Source organism: Nerophis ophidion, linkage group LG29 (assembly GCF_033978795.1).
Source record: "Nerophis ophidion isolate RoL-2023_Sa linkage group LG29, RoL_Noph_v1.0, whole genome shotgun sequence".
Taxonomy (NCBI): Eukaryota; Metazoa; Chordata; class Actinopteri; order Syngnathiformes; family Syngnathidae; genus Nerophis; species Nerophis ophidion.
In genome coordinates this window covers 7605077-7627525 of record NC_084639.1, presented here as the reverse complement: position 1 = coordinate 7627525, position 22449 = coordinate 7605077, and the positions used below count along the sequence as shown (strand labels likewise).

Below are 22449 nucleotides of genomic sequence, written 5' to 3'. Positions count from 1 at the left end.
CATTAAATTATAACCCCCGACTTTGACGAGTGGACTACTACAGTATCTAATTTAACCATGAAAAGATGTTTATTGGGATAATGTAAACGTCTGTTCAGTATTTTAACACAAAAGTGTTTTTTTGTGAGGCATTAAAAGCCCCAAAATGCAACGGGTCCATCAGACCCACAAACGTTGGCTGAGTAACAACAATATGAACATTACACAGATAATTTCTCTGCCAGTTTCTGCACCCCACAGGGATTCTCCTTTTGTGTTTCTGCACCTGCGGTTCCCACACAAAGTTGCAACATTGTTTGTCAACACTGTCTGCTCTCATTTTCTCGCACAATTGACCCTCTGATGCTCTGTGTACCTACACTCTGTCCTCCCCATGTCTAGGCCTGCTGTGTGTGTGTGTGTGTGTGTGTGTGTGTGTGTGTTTTTCACATAACTTCAATTTCCACACTTATATTAGCCCTGGACATCTTATATGTAATATAAATGTGTAGGGGGTGTATGGTCATTAAATATGTATTCAGGTATATGTTCTTCACAAAAAAATTAGCCAAAGTCAGTGAGTCTCTGTATCATTTTTCTTTGAAAAAATAATGAAAACGGGTCCCACGGACCCAAACACCCACACAAGGGTTAAGAGACAAACACACCATCCGCAGCTTCTTTATATTTTCATGGATAAATGTCGACCATCGGTTTCGATATTATTTCAGCGTCCTTGGCGGCGTCATCAACTCATTCTGCTTCGGTAAGAGGCACGTTCAAAATGCTTACCCACGTTGTCTATACGCCAGGTCTTGTTTTTGATGTTGTCTTTCTTTAATTAAATTTTCGAGTTATTAACTATCGCTGACAAGTAAGATACTGGATGTTTTGTTCGGCTCTTACGGGGTTCACTGTATCGTTCGCTATGCCAGGTAGCGCAAAAAAAAATCCCAACTTGAAGCACAACAATTCGCAGAGAGACAACTCGTATCTGGAAACCATCGTAAGTCGAGGTAACACAATACCTCACTGTAGGCGTTAACACACTTTTTGTGTCTTTTTACGCATTGAAATCGGAAAGGACACACTTTTACGTAAGTCTGACTTATTTTGCTGTTTTCCTGTGTGTAGTGTTTTGATTCTTGTCTAGCGCTCCAATTTTGGTGGCTTTTTCTTTTTTTTTTTTGGTATTTTCCCGTAGCATTTTCATGTCTTCCTTTGAGCGATGTTTCCCGCTTTTACTTTGTTTTAGCAATCAAGACTATTTCAGTTGTTTTTAACCGTCTTTGTGGGGACATTGTTGATTTTCATGTTGTCAGGTTCAAACACTGATTACATCTATTAATCAGACAAGAAGCAAGGAATCAAGCAGAGACAGAGTTCAATTTAGTTAGTGAGGAGAATTCTGGCGCTGAACACTTAGTCACAGTCTCGCCCTACGTGCTAAGGTTCAGCTCCCGCGTCCCTCTTTTTATTCAGAGTTCCATAGTCAACATCACTGAGGATGCCTCTAAAAGGAGTGGTCACATGTATTCTGCAAAGCAGGTCCAGGACGCACAGTACGTGACGGAATGGGCTGGGGGCCTTGTGATTTCGCCTTGTCCCCGCTTTGTCTGCGTGCTGTCATATTATCTTCGTTGAGGTCCTTGAAGTCTCTGTCTCGTCTGTGTGCTGTCATCTTATCCTCGTTGAGGTCCTTGGTTGTTCGCGGGCTAAAACAAAGATAACATCTGTGGCCCTCAGACAAAAAGTTTTGTCCTTGTATCGATTAGAAAAAGTCTAACTTGAGCTAATAACTAAAGCAACATACTTTAAGCATATTAAAGTTAGTGTGATATATATATATATACATAATTATTCTAACACATGTCATGTTCGGATGTACTTTATGGACGCCGTCTTTGCTCCACAGTAAGTCTTTGCTGTCGTCCAGCATTCTGCTTCTGTGTACTTTGTAGCCAGTTCAGTTGTAGTTCCGTTCTGCAAAGCCTTCCATAAGCTTCAATGCCTTTTCTTAGGGGCACTCACTTTTTGTTTATTTTTTGGTTTAGGCATTAGACACCTTTTTTACCTGCACGCTGCCTTCCGCTGTTTCTGACATCTACAAACCTACTGCCGCCTACTGATGTTGCATGGATTAGAAAAAGTCTAACTTGAACACAATAGCTAATAAGTAAAGCAACAGACTTTAAGCATATTAAAGTTAGTGTGATATATATATATATAATTATTCTAACACACGTCATCTTCGGATGTACTTTGTGGACGCCGTCTTTGCTCCACAGTAAGTCTTTGCTGTCGTCCAGCATTCTGCTTCTGTGTACTTTGTAGCCAGTTCAGTTATAGTTCCGTTCTGCAAAGCCTTCCATAAGCTTCAATGCCTTTTCTTAGGGGGCCACTCACTTTTTGTTTATTTTTTGGTTTAGGCATTAGACACCTTTTTTACCTGCACGCTGCCTTCCGCTGTTTCTGACATCTACAAACCTACTGCCACCTACTGATATGGAAGAGTACCGTATTTCCTTGAGTTGCCGCAGGGGATAAAGTATGCGCCTGCCTTCAATTACTGCCGGGTCAAACTCGTTTCGCGAAATAATTAGCGCATGCTTAGTATTACCGCCCGGTCAAACTCGTGACGTCACAAGTGACACTTCCCCTGTCATCATTTTCAAAATGGAGGAGGCTGATTTCAATACCGATAATTTGAAATCGCATATAGGGAAGAAGATAAAGAGCTTTTCAGTGGGTTTTAAGGTCCAAGCTTACATCACACTCAAATTTTTACTGCGTGCCTTTGGTAAGTGCCGAAGTGAGAAGAGGTTTTAAAATAATTCGCGCATGCTTACTTTTACCGCATGCCTTTGGTAAGCGCAGGAGTGAGAAGAGGTTTTAAATTAATTAGTGCCCTGGCGGCAATTTAAGGAAATACGGTATTACACGGTTACTCTGCCGACACAATTGCAGACTTTAATTACTTTAATTGCAAAAAAAAAAAAAAACATTTTTAACCCAAATAGGTGAAACTAGATCATCTCTTACGGCTCAGTGGTTGAAAAACACTGCCCTACTGGACACCGGCCTGAGTAATGGAGAAAATCAATGTTGGCGGTCGGCTAATTGCATCTGCGTTATCGCGAGCGGCGTCGCCACCGTGATCTCGAGCCCTGAGTAAATGTTCCCAGCACACACGAAGCGAGTAGCGAACGTAGTAAAGATACTCACCCGGACGGGGCGAGAAACTGACAGGCCAATATACGAGTGTGCTGGGGAGGAAAAAAAAACAGGAATGATGGCTGAGAGGTGGGGAAGGCAGAACGAGGCGGTCTGCTGGGAAATCCCGCCCTCCTGAGCTCGGATCGGAGCCCCCCGGTCCTCTCTGTGGCGAGATGAAATGTCTTATCTGCCGGCCGCAGGACTCCGTCCTTGAAGTACTCGTTGCCAGCATCTCAACTGATCCATGTTCCCGGTGACCTTTTGCTGCACCGTCGCAAAACCCAGGGCCAGCTCGAGATTGTGCTAAAAGCGCTTAAAGATTGCTTGTTTACTTCCCCTTGCACGCGTGTGTTCAATCCACATTTTGATTGATGTTGTAGTCACGATTAATTACACGATTATTTGTTCATTTGGAAACATGAGTACCGTATTTTTCCGACTATAAGGCATACTTGCCAACCTTGAGACCTCCGGATTCGGGAGATGAAGGGGTGTGCGGGATTGAGGTGGGTAGGGTTTAGGGCAGGGGTGTCAAACTCAAATACAGAGTGGGCCAAAATTGAAAACTGAACAAAGCCGCGGGCCAAAGTTGAACAAATGAACCTTTTAATAGGGACCCAAACAAGTTTTGCATTGAACATTGAACAAGAAGACTTATATACTATCCATCCATCCATCCGCTTGAGATGGTTTCCTGTGGACGGGACTCTCACTGCTGTCTTGGAGCCACTATGGATTGAACTTTCACAGTATCACGTTAGACCCGCTCGACATCCATTGCTTTCGGTCCCCTAGAGGGGGGGGGGGGTTGCCCACATCTGAGGTCCTCTCCAAGGTTTCTCATAGTCAGCATTGTCACTGGCGTCCCACTGGATGTGAATTCTCCCTGCCCACTGGGTGTGAGTTTTCCTTGCCCTTTTGTGGGTTCTTCCGAGGATGTTGTAGTCGTAATGATTTGTGCAGTCCTTTGAGACATTTGTGATTTGGGGCTATATAAATAAACATTGATTGATTGATTGATTGATTTTCTACCGCTTATTCCCTTTTGGGGTCTCGGGGGGCGCTGGCGCCTATCTCAGCTACAATCGGGCGGAAGGCGGGGTACACCCTGGACAAGTCGCCACCTCATACTACATAGTGACATGCAAAATCGAGTTTCAAATAATAATAATAATAATTAAAAAATATCAATGGCATATCAAATACAATTTAAATACAAATTTAATACCTCTTTTCTATTTGCAGCCTTCCGAGGTAAATATCAAAATATATTGTAGCGTCCCGAAAGTTCGTGCTGCAAGGGGTTCTGGGTATTTGTTCTGTTGTGTTTATGTGATGTTACAGTGCAGATGTTCTCCCGAAATGTGTTTGTCATTCTTGTTTGGTGTGAGTTCACAGCGTGGCGCATATTTGTAACAGTGTTAAAGTTGTTTAAACGGCCACCCTCAGTGTGACCTGTATGGCTGTCGACCAAGTATGCCTTGCATTCACTTATGTGTGTGTAATGGCCGCATGTATTATGCGAGTGGGCCTGCACGCGTTTGTAGTGAGGAAATGCGGACGTGACGACAGGTTGTAGAGAATGCTAAAGGCAGTGCCTTTAAGGCACGCCCTCAATATTGTTGGCTGGGTGAAAATCGGGAGAATGCTTGCTTGCCCCGGGTGATTTTCGGGAGGGGCACTGAACTTTGGGAGGATTTGCAAGTGTGCGAAAGTGCAGTGTAATAGCCAGGAGACGGATTCTAGGTGCCCATGATGGAGGGGGGCCCAGAGAGGCCCCTAATGATGACGAAATTATATGAAATTATGTGTTGGGGGCCCTGTAAAGAATATTTTCTTGGGGCCCAAAATTCCTAGCGGAGCCCCTGGTTACAGCGGCACCGCTGCTGTGTAATAACGGCGGGCCATATGTAATTAAATTACATGGCGGGCCAAATTTGGCCTTCGGGCCAGAGTTTGACACCCATGGTTTAGGGGTAGCTGTGCTTGCTGGTTACTAATAAAACAACAACACTTACCTTTTGGTCAGGTATGTTTCTCTTCTAGCGTCCCAGAAGAGTTGGTATTGCAAGGGGTTCTGGGTGTTTGTTCTGTTGTGTTACGGTGCGGATGTTCTCCCGAAATGTGTTTAGTCATTCTTGTTCGGTGTGGGTTCACAGTGTGGCGCATATTTGTAACAGTGTTAAAGGCCTACTGAAACCCACTACTACCGACCACGCAGTCTGATAGTTTATATATCAATGATGAAATATTAACATTGCAGCACATGTTTAGTTTACTAAATTACAATTTTAAATTCCCCGCGGAGTTTCTTGTTGAAAATGTCGCGGAATGATGACGCGTCTTTGTGACGTCTCGGGTTGTAGCGGACATATTAGCCCAGCATTCATTGCATAATTACACAGTAATTTGGACATCTGTGTTGCTGAATCTTTTGCAATTTTTTTCAATTAATTATGGAGATGTCAAATAAGAATGCCGTTGGTGGAAAGTGATGGATTGCAGTTGCTTTTAGCAACCAAGACACAGCCGGTGTTTCTTTGTTTGTTGTGAAGCTTTAACACAGAGAAGTCAATCAAACATGTTTCTCTACGTCAACCAGCAAGTTTTTGGATGGGAAAATTGTGATTTTAAGTCTGCTCTTACCGGAGACATCGTAAGTTATGCGTCATCCCCCAGCAGCTGTCCAAAAGGCAGCTGTGATCTTGGCTCCTCCATTGGCTTATCTCAGAGACACTGGCGTTCAACACAGCCATCCGACTTTCAGGTATGATTTTCGAATCTCACTAAAATACTATTAACACAATAAGCAGATAAGGAAATTTCCAGAATTATCCTAGTAAATGTTTCTAATTACATCTGAAATGCTCCCACTGGAGCCGGCCCCCTTTTTTTTTTTTTTTTTATTTTTTTTTTAGTACTGCACTCTAACTTTCCTCATCCACAAATCTTTCATCCTCGCTCAAATTAATGGGGAAATTGTCACTTTCTCGGTCCGAATAGCTCTCGCTGCTTGAGCCTCTGATTATAATTGATGTGGGGAGCCCTACAACCCGTGACGTCACGCGCACATCGTCTGCTACTTCCGGTAAAGGCAAGGCTTTTTTATTAGCGACCAAAAGTTGCGAACTTCATCGTCGATGTTCTCTACTAAATCCTTTCAGCAAAAATATGGCAATATCGCGACATGATCAAGTATGACACATAGAATGGACCTGCTATCCCCGTTTGAATAAGAAAATCTCATTTCAGTAGGCCTTTAAAGTTGTTTATACGGCCACCCTCCGTGTGACCTGCATGGCTGTTGACCAAGTAAACCTTGCGGTCACTTGTGTTTGTTTGTAAAAGCTGCATATGTTATGCGACCGGTATCGTGGTATTAGTACAGTACGGCAATACTAAATAATTGTTTTCGGTACCATACCGCCTCTGACATTGCTGGTTTACATGCAGAGGAGCATGTTTGGCAGCGCACAATCACAGAGTGCTTACAAGCAGACACAGTGTGTAGGAGAACGGACACATTTTGGCTTAAAAATTAACCATAAAGGTAAAGTCGGGGGTGGGGCGGAGGCGTGGTTGGGGCGGGGGGCGTGGTTAAGAGGGGATATATAAATAAATATATATATATATATATATATGAAATACCTGACTTTCAGTGAATTCTAGCTATATACATTTATTTTATTTTACATATAAATAAAATAAATAGTTGAATTTCAGACGGAACCTATCAAATACACAGTAATAAAAACACAGTGTTTCTACTAACTGTACTGTGCTTGATGGTTACCAATAAAACAACAACACTTACCTTTCACTGTTTGAGTAACCTTTGTTCTGCCATTTATTTCTTAATTTTGCTCGTCGACGGTGTAATATATTGGGTTGGAGTCAATAACCAGGCGAGGTGATGAAGTTATGTCTCTTTACTGTGGGCTTCAGAACCGACTCCCTCACCTGCCGTCAGGTGCCCAACACCACGTAAATCGTTGGCCAATCAAAAAGCAACCCCATAACGCTATAGCCAACATTCACCAGGAGATGGCAACAGACAACATAGAATCACTCTATTACAGACTATTGGCTGTAACTTCCTCGTTCTTCTGCTTCGTATCCTTGTGTGTGTAGTTTTTTATTCAAATCCATAGATTTTGTAACGTGATTGGGCAGGCAAGCAGTGGGAAAGCAGACGTGAAAACAGGCTGTCCCCACTAAGGTCCGCAAGGAGCTGGAGAGGGCGTGGCCTCCAGCTCCGGCTGAATTTCGGGAGAAAATTTCTTCCGGGAGGTTTTCGGGAGAGGCGCTGAATTTCGGGAGTCTCCCGGAAAATCCGGGAGGGTTGGCAAGTATGCGGGAAGCTAAAGCTAAAACTTAGCACGGAGTCGAGAAGTCCAAAGTCAACGTGCCGAGCGCACGGGAAGCTAAGGAGATACTTAGCACAGAGACAAGACTTAGGAAAGAAACATCCACGTGAGTGTTGCTTACCGCAAACAAAAGACCAAGACCGAACGTAGGGAGAAGGCAGGCTTAAATAAGGAAGTAATCAATAAAGTAACAGGTGGAACCAATCAGAAACTATGGTAACAGAACAAAACAAGGAAGTACAACCAGGAACCAAAAGAGTCCAAGACAAACAGAAACCACAAAAGGACTCAAAAACCAAAATCAAAATGTGATCCGGGCAGCGGATCACAACCGTTTCCATTGGGTAGATTGGCAAATCAATGAAAAGAAGCCCAAAGCAGTTTGACCGTAGACTCCAACCCCATGCATGCCTGCACCATGTACAGTAAGTGATACAGTGAGGAGTGTTGTTGTTGGAAAACTGCACACGCGGGTGCGCTTGAAAGCGAGTCGGAAGAGGCAAGAATAGAAGAGGCGGAGGCCATCAGCAGCAGCGGCCCGGGCTCAGACACATTGTCGCCATCTGGTTTTTCCAGTAAGCTGACAGTGGAGCTGAATAATGCATCCATCAGTCTGCCCGGGTCTGCCGACTGCCAGCTTGTTATAGGCTCATTACAGGTGAAGATGACATGTTGGGGTGGCTCGCCTTGGCATTGTCTCCCCGCCCTGCCCCTCCACAGATAGCGCCCGCGCTCTGTCACGCCCCGCGCTATACAGGGGGATTTGAACGAGCCTCAATCCGGCCTCTAACCCACCAAAATGAAATTGACAGGCTCCCTAAAGTAATTGGCCCCAGCACTATTTTCTTTGGCAGAAAATACTGTTATCGACAAATAGGGGGATTCAATAAGAGACAGGAGATGAGGCTCTCGACTGTGTGTGTGTGTGTGTGTGTGTGTGTGTGTGTGTGTGTGTGTGTGTGTGTGTGTGTGTGTTCCTGTATTCCTACCCTTTTTGAGGCATCAACCATATGAGGACCGGTGAACAAGTTAAGACATAAACCATGGTCCCAATACGGAAAACCATTGCATCTAATAGAGAATGTCTCATTTGCACCCCTGGTGGTGAAATATGTCCAAATTTGGGTGTTTTTGTTGTTGTTAAATTGACCGTGTGTCAGTTTTAAAAGTGCTCCCCCTTTTTAATGTCAACATATGAAATAACATGTGTGTGTAAACATTTTTTTAAGTGCGGTCCCTCTGGCCAACATATGTAATAACAAGAGTGTGTACAAAGTTGAAATGCGCCCCCTGTTTCAAAATGTATTAAAACAATAAAATTAAATATGACAATAGGTAGAAAAAATAACTAAAACTAGTCTTTTTCTGATTCTGATTCTGATTCTCACAAGGTGTCGACTTTTTTCTTATGAAATTCTGAACAATTTCTCATATTATTTCTGTTTCTGTGATATTGCAATGTTTTCTCGTACAATGATGACTTTTTAATGCAAAATGGTGACATTTGTTGCCAAAAAATATCTGACTTTTTTTTTTTTGTCGTTCTTGTAAAGTAGTGAAATTTTTTTAAGTAAAATTATGACTTTTGTCAGAATTTTGCCAAATAAAATTCCGACTATTATTACAATAAATGCCAACATTTTAAATTTTTTTTTTTTATAAAATTGTGACATTTTTCGAGTAAAATTAAGACTCCTCATAAAATTGCCAAAATGTGAAGCTTTTCTCGTAAAATTGCCACTGTTATTGAGCAAAATCCCAATTTTAATTATAATATTGCTAAAAAAAATATATATTTTAAAATTGTGACTTTTATTTTAATATTGCCAAAATTATAAGTTTTCTTGTAAAAACTATGCCGTCCATATGAGGACCGGTGAACAAGTTAGGACATAAACCATGGTCCCAATACGGAAAACCATTGCATCTAATAGAGAATGTCTCATTTGCACCCCTGGTGGTGAAATATGTCCAAATTTGGGTGTTTTTGTTGTTGTTAAATTGACCGTGTGTCAGTTTTAAAAGTGCTCCCCCTTTTTAATGTCAACATATGAAATAACATGTGTGTGTAAACATTTTTTTAAGTGCGGTCCCTCTGGCCAACATATGTAATAACAAGAGTGTGTACAAAGTTGAAATGCGCCCCCTGTTTCAAAATGTATTAAAACAATAAAATTAAATATGACAATAGGTAGAAAAAATTACTAAAAGTAGTCTTTTTCTGATTCTGATTCTGATTCTCACAAGGTGTCGACTTTTTTCTTATGAAATTCTGAACAATTTCTCATATTATTTCTGTTTCTGTGATATTGCAATGTTTTCTCGTACAATGATGACTTTTTAATGCAAAATGGTGACATTTGTTGCCAAAAAATATCTGACTTTTTTTTTTGTCGTTCTTGTAAAGTAGTGAAATTTTTTTAAGTAAAATTATGACTTTTGTCAGAATTTTGCCAAATAAAATTCTGACTATTATTACAATAAATGCCAACATTTTAAAGTTTTTTTTTTATAAAATTGTGACATTTTTTGAGTAAAATTAAGACTCCTCATAAAATTGCCAAAATGTGAAGCTTTTCTCGTAAAATTGCCGCTGTTATTGAGCAAAATCCCAATTTTAATTATAATATTGCTAAAAAAAATATATATTTTAAAATTGTGACTTTTATTTTAATATTGCCAAAATTATAAGTTTTCTTGTAAAAACTATGCCGTCCATATGAGGACCGGTGAACAAGTTAGGACATAAACCATGGTCCCAGTACGGAAAACCATTGCATCTAATAGAGAATGTCTCATTTGCACCCCTGGTGGTGAAATATGTCCAAATTTGGGTGTTTTTGTTGTTGTTAAATTGACCTTGTGTCAGTTTTAAAAGTGCTCCCCCTTTTTAATGTCAACATATGAAATAACATGTGTGTGTAAACATTTTTTTAAGTGCGGTCCCTCTGGCCAACATATGTAATAACAAGAGTGTGTACAAAGTTGAAATGCGCCCCCTGTTTCAAAATGTATTAAAACAATAAAATTAAATATGACAATAGGTAGAAAAAATTACTAAAAGTAGTCTTTTTCTGATTCTGATTCTGATTCTCACAAGGTGTCGACTTTTTTCTTATGAAATTCGGAACAATTTCTCATATTATTTCTGTTTCTGTGATATTGCAATGTTTTCTCGTACAATGATGACTTTTTAATGCAAAATGGTGACATTTGTTGCCAAAAAATATCTGCCTTTTTTTTTTTTTGTCGTTCTTGTAAAGTAGTGAAATTTTTTTAAGTAAAATTATGACTTTTGTCAGAATTTTGCCAAATAAAATTCTGACTATTATTACAATAAATGCCAACATTTTAAAGTTTTTTTTTTATAAAATTGTGACATTTTTTGAGTAAAATTAAGACTCCTCATAAAATTGCCAAAATGTGAAGCTTTTCTCGTAAAATTGCCACTGTTATTGAGCAAAATCCCAATTTTAATTATAATATTGCTAAAAAATATATATATTTTAAAATTGTGACTTTTATTTTAATATTGCCAAAATTATAAGTTTTCTTGTAAAAACTATGCCGTCCATATGAGGACCGGTGAACAAGTTAAGACATAAACCATGGTCCCAATACGGAAAACCATTGCATCTAATAGAGAATGTCTCATTTGCACCCCTGGTGGTGAAATATGTCCAAATTTGGGTGTTTTTGTTGTTGTTAAATTGACCGTGTGTCAGTTTTACAAGTGCTCCCCCTTTTTAATGTCAACATATGAAATAACATGTGTGTGTAAACATTTTTTTAAGTGCGGTCCCTCTGGCCAACATATGTAATAACAAGAGTGTGTACAAAGTTGAAATGCGCCCCCGGTTTCAAAATGTATTAAAGCAATAAAATTAATAATGACAATGGGTAGAAAAAATAACTAAAACTAGTCTTTTTCTGATTCTGATTCTGATTCTCACAAGGTGTCGACTATTTTCTTATGAAATTCTGAACAATTTCTCATATTATTTCTGTTTCTGTGATATTGCAATATTTTCTCGTACAATGATGACTTTTTAATGCAAAATGGTGACATTTGTCGGAAAAAAAAATCTGACTTTTTTTTTTGTCGTTCTTGTAAAGTAGTGAAATTTTTTTAAGTAAAATTATGACTTTTGTCAGAATTTTGCCAAATAAAATTCCGACTATTATTACAATAAATGCCAACATTTTAAAGTTTTTTTTTTTATAAAATTGTGACATTTTTCGAGTAAAATTAAGACTCCTCATAAAATTGCCAAAATGTGAAGCTTTTCTCGTAAAATTGCCGCTGTTATTGAGCAAAATCCCAACTTTAATTATAATATTGCTAAAAAAAAAAATATTGTAAAATTTTTACTTTTATTTTAATACAGCCAGAATTATAAGTTTTTCTTGTAAAAACTATGCCGTCCATATGAGGACCGGTGAACAAGTTAGGACATAAACCATGGTCCAAATACGGAAAACCATTGCATCTAATAAAGAATGTCTCATTTGCATCCCTGTTGGTGAAATATGTCAAAATTTGGGTGTGTTTTTTTTTGTCAAATGGACCGTGTGTCTGTTTTAAAAGTGCTCCCCCTCTGGTCAACATATGAAATAACATGTGTGTGTAAAAAATTTTTAAGTGCGGTCCCTCTGGCCAACATATGTAATAACAAGAGTGTGTACGAATTTGAAATGCGCCCCCTGTTTCCAAAATGTATTAAAACAATAACATTAAATATGACAATAGGTAGAACATGGATGGATGTATATACTGTATATAGAAGCATACCGTAATAACTTGAAGTAAATATTGAAGATTAAAAAACAATTACAAAAAATAATTTATACAAAATAACTAAAAGTAGTCTTTTTCTGATTCTGATTCTGAATCTCACAAGGTGTCGACTTTTTTTTTATGAAATATGGAACAATTTCTCATATTATTTCTGTTTCTGTGATATTGCAATATTTTCTCGTACAATGATGACTTTTTAATGCAAAATGGTTACATTTGTCGTAAAAAAAAATCAGACTTTTCACAATATTGCCAATTTTTGTTGTTGTTTTTGTAAATTAGTGACATATTTTTAAGTAAAATGATGACTGTTGTCATAATTTTGCCAAGTAAAATTCCGACTATTATTACAATAAATGCCAACATTTTAAATTTTTTTTTTTTTATAAAATTGTGACATTTTTCCAGTAAAATTAAGACTCCTCATAAAATTGCCAAAATGTGAAGCTTTTCTCGTAAAATTGCCGCTGTTATTGAGCAAAATCCCAACTTTAATTATAATATTGCTAAAAAAAAATATATTGTAAAATTTTTACTTTTATTTTAATACTGCCAGAATTATAAGTTTTTCTTGGAAAAATGATGCCGTCCATATGAGGACTGGTGAACAAGTTAGGACCAAAATCATGGTCCAAATACGGAAAACCATTGCATCTAATAAAGAATGTCTCATTTGCACCCCTGGTGGTGAAATATGTAAAAAAATTGGGTGGTTTTTTTTCGTCAAATTGACCGTGTGTCGGTTTTAAAAGTGCTCCCCCTCTGGTCAACTTATGAAATAACATGTGTGTGTAAACATTTTTTAAGTGCGGTCCCTCTGGCCAACATATGTAATAACAAGAGTGTGTACAAAGTTGAAATGCGCCCCCTGTTTCCAAAATGTATTAAAACAATAACATTAAATATGACAATAGGTAGAAAATGGATGGATGTATATACTGTATATAGAAGCATACCGTAATAACTTGAAGTAAATATTGAAGATTAAAAAACAATTACAAAAAATAATTTATACAAAATAACTAAAAGTAGTCTTTTTCTGATTCTGATTCTGATTCTCACAAGGTGTCGACTTTTTTCTTATGAAATATGGAACAATTTCTCATATTCTTTCTGTTTCTGTGATATTGCAATATTTTCTCGTACAATGATGACTTTTTAATGCAAAATGGTTACATTTGTCGTAAAAAAAATCAGACTTTTCACAATATTGCCAATTTTTGTTGTTCTTGTAAAGTAGTGAAATTTTTTTAAGTAAAATGATGACTTTTGTCATAATTTTGCCAAGTAAAATTCTGACTATTATTACAATAAATGCCAACATTTTAAAGTTTTTTTTAATAAAAATGTGACATTTTTCGAGTAAAATTAAGACTCTTTTTTATACGATTGCCAAAATGTGAAGCTTTTCTCGTAAAATTGCGACTGTTATAGAGCAAAATTCCAACTTTAATTATAATATTGCTAAAAAAAAATTTTTTTTTAAATATTTTCTTAGTATGCATATGTTATTAATGTTGTAAATACAAATCTTTATATATCTAGAAAGGGTGGTCCAAAAGAGGTAAGCATTGTTCTGAGGTCTCAAGAAGATAACAAATACATGAATGTTTGTGTGTGTGTGTGTGTGTGTGTGTGTGTGTGTGTGTGTGTGTGTGTGTGTGTGTGTGTGTGTGTGTGTGTGTGTGTGTGTGTGTGTGTGTGTGTGTGTGTGTGTGTGTGTGTGTGTGTGTGTGTGTGTGTGTGTGATAGCTGCCTGTTCTTTTCGAGTCTTTTTCCTTTCCTTTCTTGTCGTAATTTCACAGTTGGGCGCCGTTTTTTTTTGTCCGCCTCAAGAGGAAAACTCCATTTCCCAGTAGCCGGCATTTTTTTCCTCGGATCGTATGACTTTCTGAGCGCTGGTGGTCTAACGTCGATGTGGTCCCATGACTCCCTTTACGCGGGATAAAGTCACGGTAAAGTGGTTTACGGTCAATGTTTTGTTTGCAGAGGTTAGACCGGGGGTCGGCAACCCGGTTTAGCGCCGCCCTAGTGGCTAATTTTTTTGTTTTGTTTTATGGGGTTTCTGTAGGAAGACAAAGTTGACACAAACCTCTGTAATTATTAGAAATCACACGGTTTATTATGTTTGTGTGTAAGTTTCACTGATGACAGTTTTTGGCGAGCAATGTTTCGTTCTACTAAGTTCGGCGGTCCTTATTTTTACAAGTACCACAGTAAGACATGTTTTATGCCACTCTTTTGTCTCATTTTGTCCACCAACTGTTTTATGCTGTGCGTGAATGCACAAAAGTGAGCTTCGTTGAGGTTATTGACTTGTGTGAAGTGCTAATCAGGCATGCCAGCAAACAATTCAATGCTAACATGCTATTTAGGCTAGCTGTATGTACATATTGTGTCATTATGCCCCGTTTGTAGGTATATTTAATCTCATTTAATTTCCTTTACTTATGCTTCCTGTGTAATTAATTTTATATTTGCATGTCTCATGACACATTATCGGTGTGTAATATCGGCTGTATTTCTGATCGTTGTCTGTGTGCCATGTTGTTCCAGACCACAGAAAACGTTAGCCAGCTTGCACAGATCATAATAAATCCATTAGGAGAAGACTAAACTTGGAGACACACATCTATACCTTCTGTCATTCTAAGCCAGTCATTTCCAGGAGTTATTTCACCCTCTGATAAGTTTTACTAATGTTTTGCAATGTTGTAAAAAAGTGCGTCATAAATATTTTATTTCAACATTTCTGTCAATGTAGAGAACCCACACCAAACAAGAATGACAAACTCATTTCGGGAGAACATCTGCACCGTAACACAACATAAACACAACATAACAGATACCCAGAAGCCGTTGCAGCACTAACTCTTCCGGGACGCTACAATAGACACCCCCCGCTACCTCCTACCCCGCCCACCTCAACCTCTTCATGCTCATTGAGAGAGATCATGTCCCAAATTTCAAGCTGCTGTTTTGAGGCATGTTAAAAAAAATTGTGCAAGTTGTGACTTCAATAATAAATATGGCAGTGCCATGTTGGCATTTTTTTCCCATAACTTGAGTTGATTTATTTTGGGAAACCTTGTTACATTGTTTAATGCATCTAGCGGGGCATCACAACAAAAATTAGGCATAATAATGTATTAATTCCACGACTGTATAAAATCGAACCCACACCAAACAAGAATGACAAACTCATTTCGGGAGAACATTCGCACCGTAACACAACATAAATAGATAGATAGATAGATATACAGATAGATAGATAGATAGATGGATAGATAGATAGATAGATAGATAGATAGATAGATAGATAGATAGATAGATAGATAGATAGATAGATAGTACTTTATTGATTCCTTCAGGAGAGTTCCTTCAGGAAAATTAAAATTCCAGCAGCAGTGTACAGAGTTGAGATCAATTTAAAAAAAAAAAGTAAAAAGTAAATAATGGGGGTTTAAATGGAAACAAAATAGAGAAATATTACAATAAGAATAAAAAATAAAAAGTAACAATGGGAATACAAATACAACAGAAAAATACGACTATAACAAGAGAAAGCAGGCAGTAGTGACCATGTTATGAAAACACACTGCACTGTTATTGTTTTGCATCCAGCACAACAGAACAAATACCCAGAACCCCTTGCATCACTTACTCTTCCGGGACGCTACAATATACACCCCCGCTACCACCAAACCCCCCCCAACCTCATCTCCCGAATTCGGAGGTCTCAAGGGTGGCAAGTATGCTGGAGAGAGGGAAGTGTGGGCTTCTCTGCTTAGGCTGCTGCCCCCACGACCTAACCTTGGATAAGTGGACGAAGATGGATAGATGGCAATATGTTATTCTTTAGAAAGTTGAAAGTGAACATCACCTCTGCTGGTTGCAGCCAAGTATTCCACTCCATTTTGCTTCAATGGCTTCAACTTGTGGCTTCACGGTGGCAGAGGGGTTAGTGCGTCTGCCTCACAATACGAAGTTCCTGCAGTCCTGGGTTCAAATCCAGGCTCGGGATCTTTCTGTGTGGAGTTTGCATGTTCTCCCCGTGAATGCGTGGGTTCCCTCCGGGTACTCCGGCTTCCTCCCACTTCCAAAGACATGCACCTGGGGATAGGTTGATTGGCAACACTAAATGGGCCCTAGTGTGTGAATGTGAGTGTGAATGTTGTCTGTCTATCTGTGTTGGCCCTGCGATGAGGTGGCGACTTGTCCAGGGTGTACCCCGCCTTCCGCCTGATTGTAGCTGAGATAGGCGCCAGCGCCCCCCGCGACCCCGAAAGGGAATAAGCGGTAGAAAATGGATGGATGGATGGCTTCAACTCATAATTCAATGTATCCCCCCAAAAGTTCCATTTTATATGCGGTGCTTCTGAATCGTCTTTTCTTTTTTTTTTTCAAATTGTCACCTCACAGCCTTTGTTTTCATGCATTGTTCACTGTAACTGTTTCAACTTAATCCAGTTTGTTGCACACCACAATAAAAGCACCTGAGAGTCCCAAGGGTAGAGCAGTGTGTGTCCTGACCCTTCCTGCAGACAGCCACACTTCTTTTTTTTTTAAATTGATTTGGACCCCGATGTAATGACTTTGCCTACTTTTTTTTTACTCCTTCTCCCTGGATGGCAACCAAGCCTATTTTTTCTGCTTGGACACTACATACTTGTGGTTTACAGTCACAGGACAATGCTGAAGCATACTTGCCAACCCTCCCGATTTTCCCGGGGGACTCTCGAATTTCAGTTCCCCTCCCGAAAATCCGCAACCATTCTCCTGAATTTCTCTCGATTTCCACCCGGGCCACATATTGGGGGTCTTTAGCGTCCTCTACAGCCTTTGGTCACGTCCGCTTTTCCTTCATACAAACTGTGTGCCGGCCCAGTCACATAATATGTGCGACTTTTACACACACACACAAGTGAATGCAATGCATACTTAGTCAACAGCCATACAGGTCCCACTTATGGTGGCCGTATAAACAACTTTAACGCCGTCACAAATATGTGCCACAACAAAAAAGATAGACAAACACAGATCCGCACCGTAACACAACTTAAACACAAAACAAAAAATACCTAGAACCCCTTGCAGCACTAACTCTTCAGGGACACTACAATATAGACCCCCGCTATAACCTGTCGTCACGTCCGCTTTTCCTCCGTACAAACAGTGTGCCGGCTCATTAACATAATATGTGCTGCTTTTACACACACACACATTTGTGAATTCAAGGCATACTTGGTCAACAGCCATACATGTCACACTGAGGGTGGCCGTATAAACCACTTTAATACTGTTAAAAATATGCGCCACACTGTGAACCCACAACAAACAACATAGATAAGCACATTTTGGGAGAACATCCGCACCGTAACACAACATAAACACAACAAATACCTAGAATCCCTTGCAGCTCTAACTCTTCAGGGACACTACAATATACACCCCCGCTACAACCTGTCGTCACGTCCGCTTTTCCTCCATACAGTGTGCCGGCTCATTCACATAATATGTGCGGGTTTACACACACATAAGTGAAGGCAAGGCATACTTGGTCAATGGCCTGAGGGTGGCCGTATAAACAACTTTAACACTGTTAAAAATATGCGCCACACTGTGAACCCACACCAAACAAGAATGACAGACACATTTCGGGAGAAGATACGCACCGTGACATAACATGAACACAACGGAACAAATACCTAGGTTCCCTTGCAGCACTAACTCTTCCGGGACACTATAATATACACCCCCCGCTACAACCTGTCATCACGTCTATTTTTCCTCCGTACAAACAGTGTGCCGGCTCATTCACATAATATGTGCGGCTTTTACACACACACATAAGTGAATGCAAGGCATACTTGGTCAACAGCCATACAGGTCACACTAAGGGTGGCCGTATAAAACACTTTAACACTGTTACAAATATGCACCACACTGTGAACCCACAACAAACAAGAATGAAAAACACATTTCGGGAGAACATCCGCACGGTAACACATCATAAACACAACACAACAAATACCTAGAACCCCTTGCAGCACTAACTCTTCCGGGACACTACAATAAACAATCCCCGCTATAACCTGTCGTCATGTCCGCTTTTACTCCATACGAACAGTGTGCCGACTCATTCACATAATATGTGCGGATTTACACACACATAGGTGAAGGCAAGGCATACTTGGTCAACAGCCTGAGGGTGGCCGTATAAAACACTTTAACACTGTTAAAAATATGCGCCACACTGTGAACCCACACCAAACAAGAATGACAAACACATTTCGGGAGAACATACGCACCGTGACACATCATAAACACAACACAACAAATACCTAGAACCCCTTGCAGCACTAACTCTTCCGGGACACTACAATAAACAATCCCCGCTACAACCTGTCGTCACGTCTGCTTTTCCTCCGTACAAACAGTGTGCTGGCCCAGTCACATAATATTTTAGATTTTTTTTATTTATTCAGATTTATTGGTCTCCATTGGGGAAATTTGTTTTCACTGCCGTACATTTAAACGAGACATTAAACATCACGATCAAAAATAACAAAAAGACATCATACATGACCAACACATTTACAGGCTTGTCAGAAAGGTCGGCGGGGCCTGTTGTTTAGGGCGGCTATAGCTGCAGGGATAAGGCTTATATGTGTGGCTTTACACACACATAAGTGAATGCAAGGCATACTTGTTCAAAAGCCTGAGGGTGGCCGTATAAACAACTTTAACACTGTTACTGTCAGGCTTGTCCCTGACAGTTTGACTCTGTCTTAGATTTTCCTCTGCATTTGTCTTTGTTTCCTGTCTTTAGTTCCTGTCAGCACTCTTATTTTTTGTTCTGTTTCCTGTTTGTCTCCCTGAGTGCTGTTTCCCCTCAGCTGTGGCTGATTGGCACCTGGACACACCTGGTGTCAATCAGCTAGCCACTATTTACACCTGCTTTCTCTTCCAGTCATTGCTGGATTATTGTCGCTAATACTTGTTGATGTCGTTTCTACCTGTTGATTTCGTGCTACTACTTGTCGGTGTTCCTGCTTTCCATCTTTTTGTTCCTGCTCCCTGTTTCCAGTTTGTCCAATCCTGTTCCTGATTTGTGTTTTTTTTATATTTTGGACATTAAATCATGTTTTCTGCATTTTGGTGTTCGTCACCAACTCTACTTGGCAGAATAGTCCAGCATTCACTGGCGGTGAAAGCAGGTCTAAATAGTGTCTGGCTGATTGACACCAGGTGTGGCCAGGTGCCAATCAGCCACAGCTGAGGGGACACAGCACTCAGGGAGACAAAACAGGAAACAGAACCAAAATAAGAGTACTGACAGGAACTAAAGACAGGAAACAAAGACAAATGCAGAGAAAAAACTAAGGCAAGTATGTGCCAGAGACACGTCCGTTATATGTAAGCCGGCTCTCGGTTTTGCCTTGTAAAAAAAAAAAAAATCAGTTCCCTCATGTTGATTGTGCTTTGCAGGAGAGCAGCAGGCATCTCTTTTCCTTCAAAAAATAAACAAGCGCTCTCACGATTTCCAAAACTGCCTTTTAGCACAGCTCATGTTGCGAACGCAGCAGTGGGCGGACAGACACATTTGCAGAGGATTCTGCAGAGCTCAGTGGTCATGTCTGGTCCCTTGATTTAAGGCGGGGGGGTCAGCAACCCGCGGCTCTAGAACCTGGTGGCTCCGTGGAGGTTTTGGAAAATGTATGGAAATAGAAAAAAAAAAAATGGGGTAAAAAATGTACGACACAGATCTTTCTAATTGTTCGAAAACCCACTGTTTGATATGTCTGTGTGTACGCTTACTGATGACAATATTTGGCGAGCGCCGTTTTGTCCTACTAATTTCGGCGGCCCTTGAACTCACCGTTGTGTGGACTGTGACTTAACAGTTTGCGACTTTCTCCGACGTTGCCACAGAAAAACCTGTTTTAACTTCTTAAGGCCCGAGCTTTTTGTTTACATGCTTTTTTTTAAATTGTATTTCTCTTAACTATTTGGGTTCATTGGACCCTAATTAGAATAATAACTAAAAATCATAATTCCATGATGTACTTAGTCCATAAGTACACAAATGTGTACTTCATGTGTAGTGACATGCTCTTTTTATTTTTACACTTCTTTTTTTTTTTTCCAAATTCCATTGTATGTTATACTCTTCTGACACCACCAGATGGCAGTATAAGTGTCCACATACATGGCCATAAGACCCCAATTCAGTAGTGTACACAATTTTGGAAACAAGAGCTAAAAGGTGCTGTCCACGCATGTGGGTTGGACTCATTTGTCTCATTTCGTCCACCAAACTTTTTATGCTGTGCGTGAATGCACAAAGGTGATCTTTTTTTATGTCATTGACTTGTATGGGGTGCTAATCAGTCATATTTGGTCACTGCATGACTGCAGGCTAATCTTTGATTGATTGATTGATTGATTGATTTAAACTTTTATTAGTTGATGTACAGATTCTGTACAATTGACCACCAAATGATAACACCCGAATAAGTTTTCCAACTTGTTTAAGTCCGGGTCCACGTTAATCAATTCATGGTTCATCGATGCTAACATGCTATTTACATATTCCGTACAATTGACCATTAAATGGTAACACCCGAATAAGTTTTCCGACTTGTTTAAGTCGGCTTCCACGTTAATCATTTCATGGTTCATCGATGCTAACATGCTATTTAGGCTAGCTGTATGCACATATCGCAACATTTTGCCGCGTTTGTTGGTAATTTAATTTCCTTTACTTGTGTCCTCTGTATATTTAGTTTGTTTTTCCATATTTCATGACACATCATCTGTATGCAATATTGGCTGCATTTTGAATAGTTGTTTTTATGCCGTGTTGTTCCAGACCACAGCAAATATTGTGATACATCCATTAGAAGAAGACAGCCTGTTGTTTCCTTTAACTTGGACACACACATATGTACCTTTGGTCATTCTAAGCCAGTCACTTCCAGGAGTTATCTCACCCTCTTGAGAAGTTTTTCTCATGTTTTCCAATGTTGTAAAAATGTGTCGAATAAATATGACATTTCAGCATTTCTGTCAATGAAGATTAATGTACGTCCTTTAATCTTTTTTGCGGCTCCATACGATTGCTTTTTTTGTATTTTTGGTCCAATATGGCTCTTTCAACATTTTTTGGGTTGCCAACCCCTGATTTAAGATCAACCTGAAAGTACTGTTTTCAAAAGGACTGTTTTCTCTTCGACACTCGCCCAGCACAGAAAGAAAGCCAAATGTGCCTAAAACAGGTTAGATTCAGCATTTTCTCAGTATTAGACTTACAAAGGCCAGCCAGAACCATTTGCAGAACTATGTCTGAAAGAATAAGAAATATTTCTTAAAGGTGTTTTCCATCATCAACTAATTGTTGTCCTGTTTTTTTATGTTCCTGCTCTCAGGGAGGACTGAGGAACAGCAAGCATGAATGTACGCTCTCGTCCCAGGAGTACGTCCACGAGCTTCGCACGGGCATCACGGAAGAAAAGCTGCTCAATTGCCTGGAGTCGCTTCGGGTTTCTCTCACCAGTAACCCTGTCAGGTGAGTACGTTTATTCAGAACCACATACCACCAGTTAGCGTGTGCAAAAAAAAATAAAAATAAATAACGTCTCCGATGAGTTATTAAAGGCCTACTGAAATGAGATGTTCTTATTTAAACGGGGATAGTAGGTCCATTGTATGTGTCATACTTGATCATTTCGCGATATTGCCATATTTTTGCTGAAAGGATTTAGTCGAGAACGTCGACGATAAAGTTCACAACTTTTGGTCGCTAATAAAAAAGCCTTGCCTGTACCGGAAGTAGCAGACGATGTGCGCGTGACGTCACGGGTTGTGGAGCTCCTCACATCTGAACATTGTTTATAATCATGGCCACCAGCAGCGAGAGCGATTCGGACCGAGAAAGCGACGATTTCCCCATTAATTTGAGCGAGGATGAAAGATTTATGGATGAGGAAAGTGAGAGTGAAGAACTAAAAAAAAAAGAAAAACAAAGACGAGGACAGTGGGAGCGATTCAGATGTTATTAGACACATTTACTTGGATAATTCAGGA

At 39.7% G+C, this 22449-nt stretch overlaps 1 protein-coding gene across 4 annotated transcripts in view; it reads left to right on the top strand.

Moving 5' to 3' along the window:
- diaph2 (diaphanous-related formin 2) overlaps positions 1 to 22449 on the top strand; it is a 1158885-nt gene that overhangs the window by 297257 nt on the left and 839179 nt on the right. For all 4 annotated transcript variants that reach the window (XM_061891998.1, XM_061891999.1, XM_061891997.1 and 1 more), the window contains one exon: positions 21792 to 21931. In XM_061891998.1, coding sequence (XP_061747982.1) covers positions 21792 to 21931 — 140 coding nt within the window. The remainder of the gene's footprint in view (positions 1 to 21791; positions 21932 to 22449) is intronic.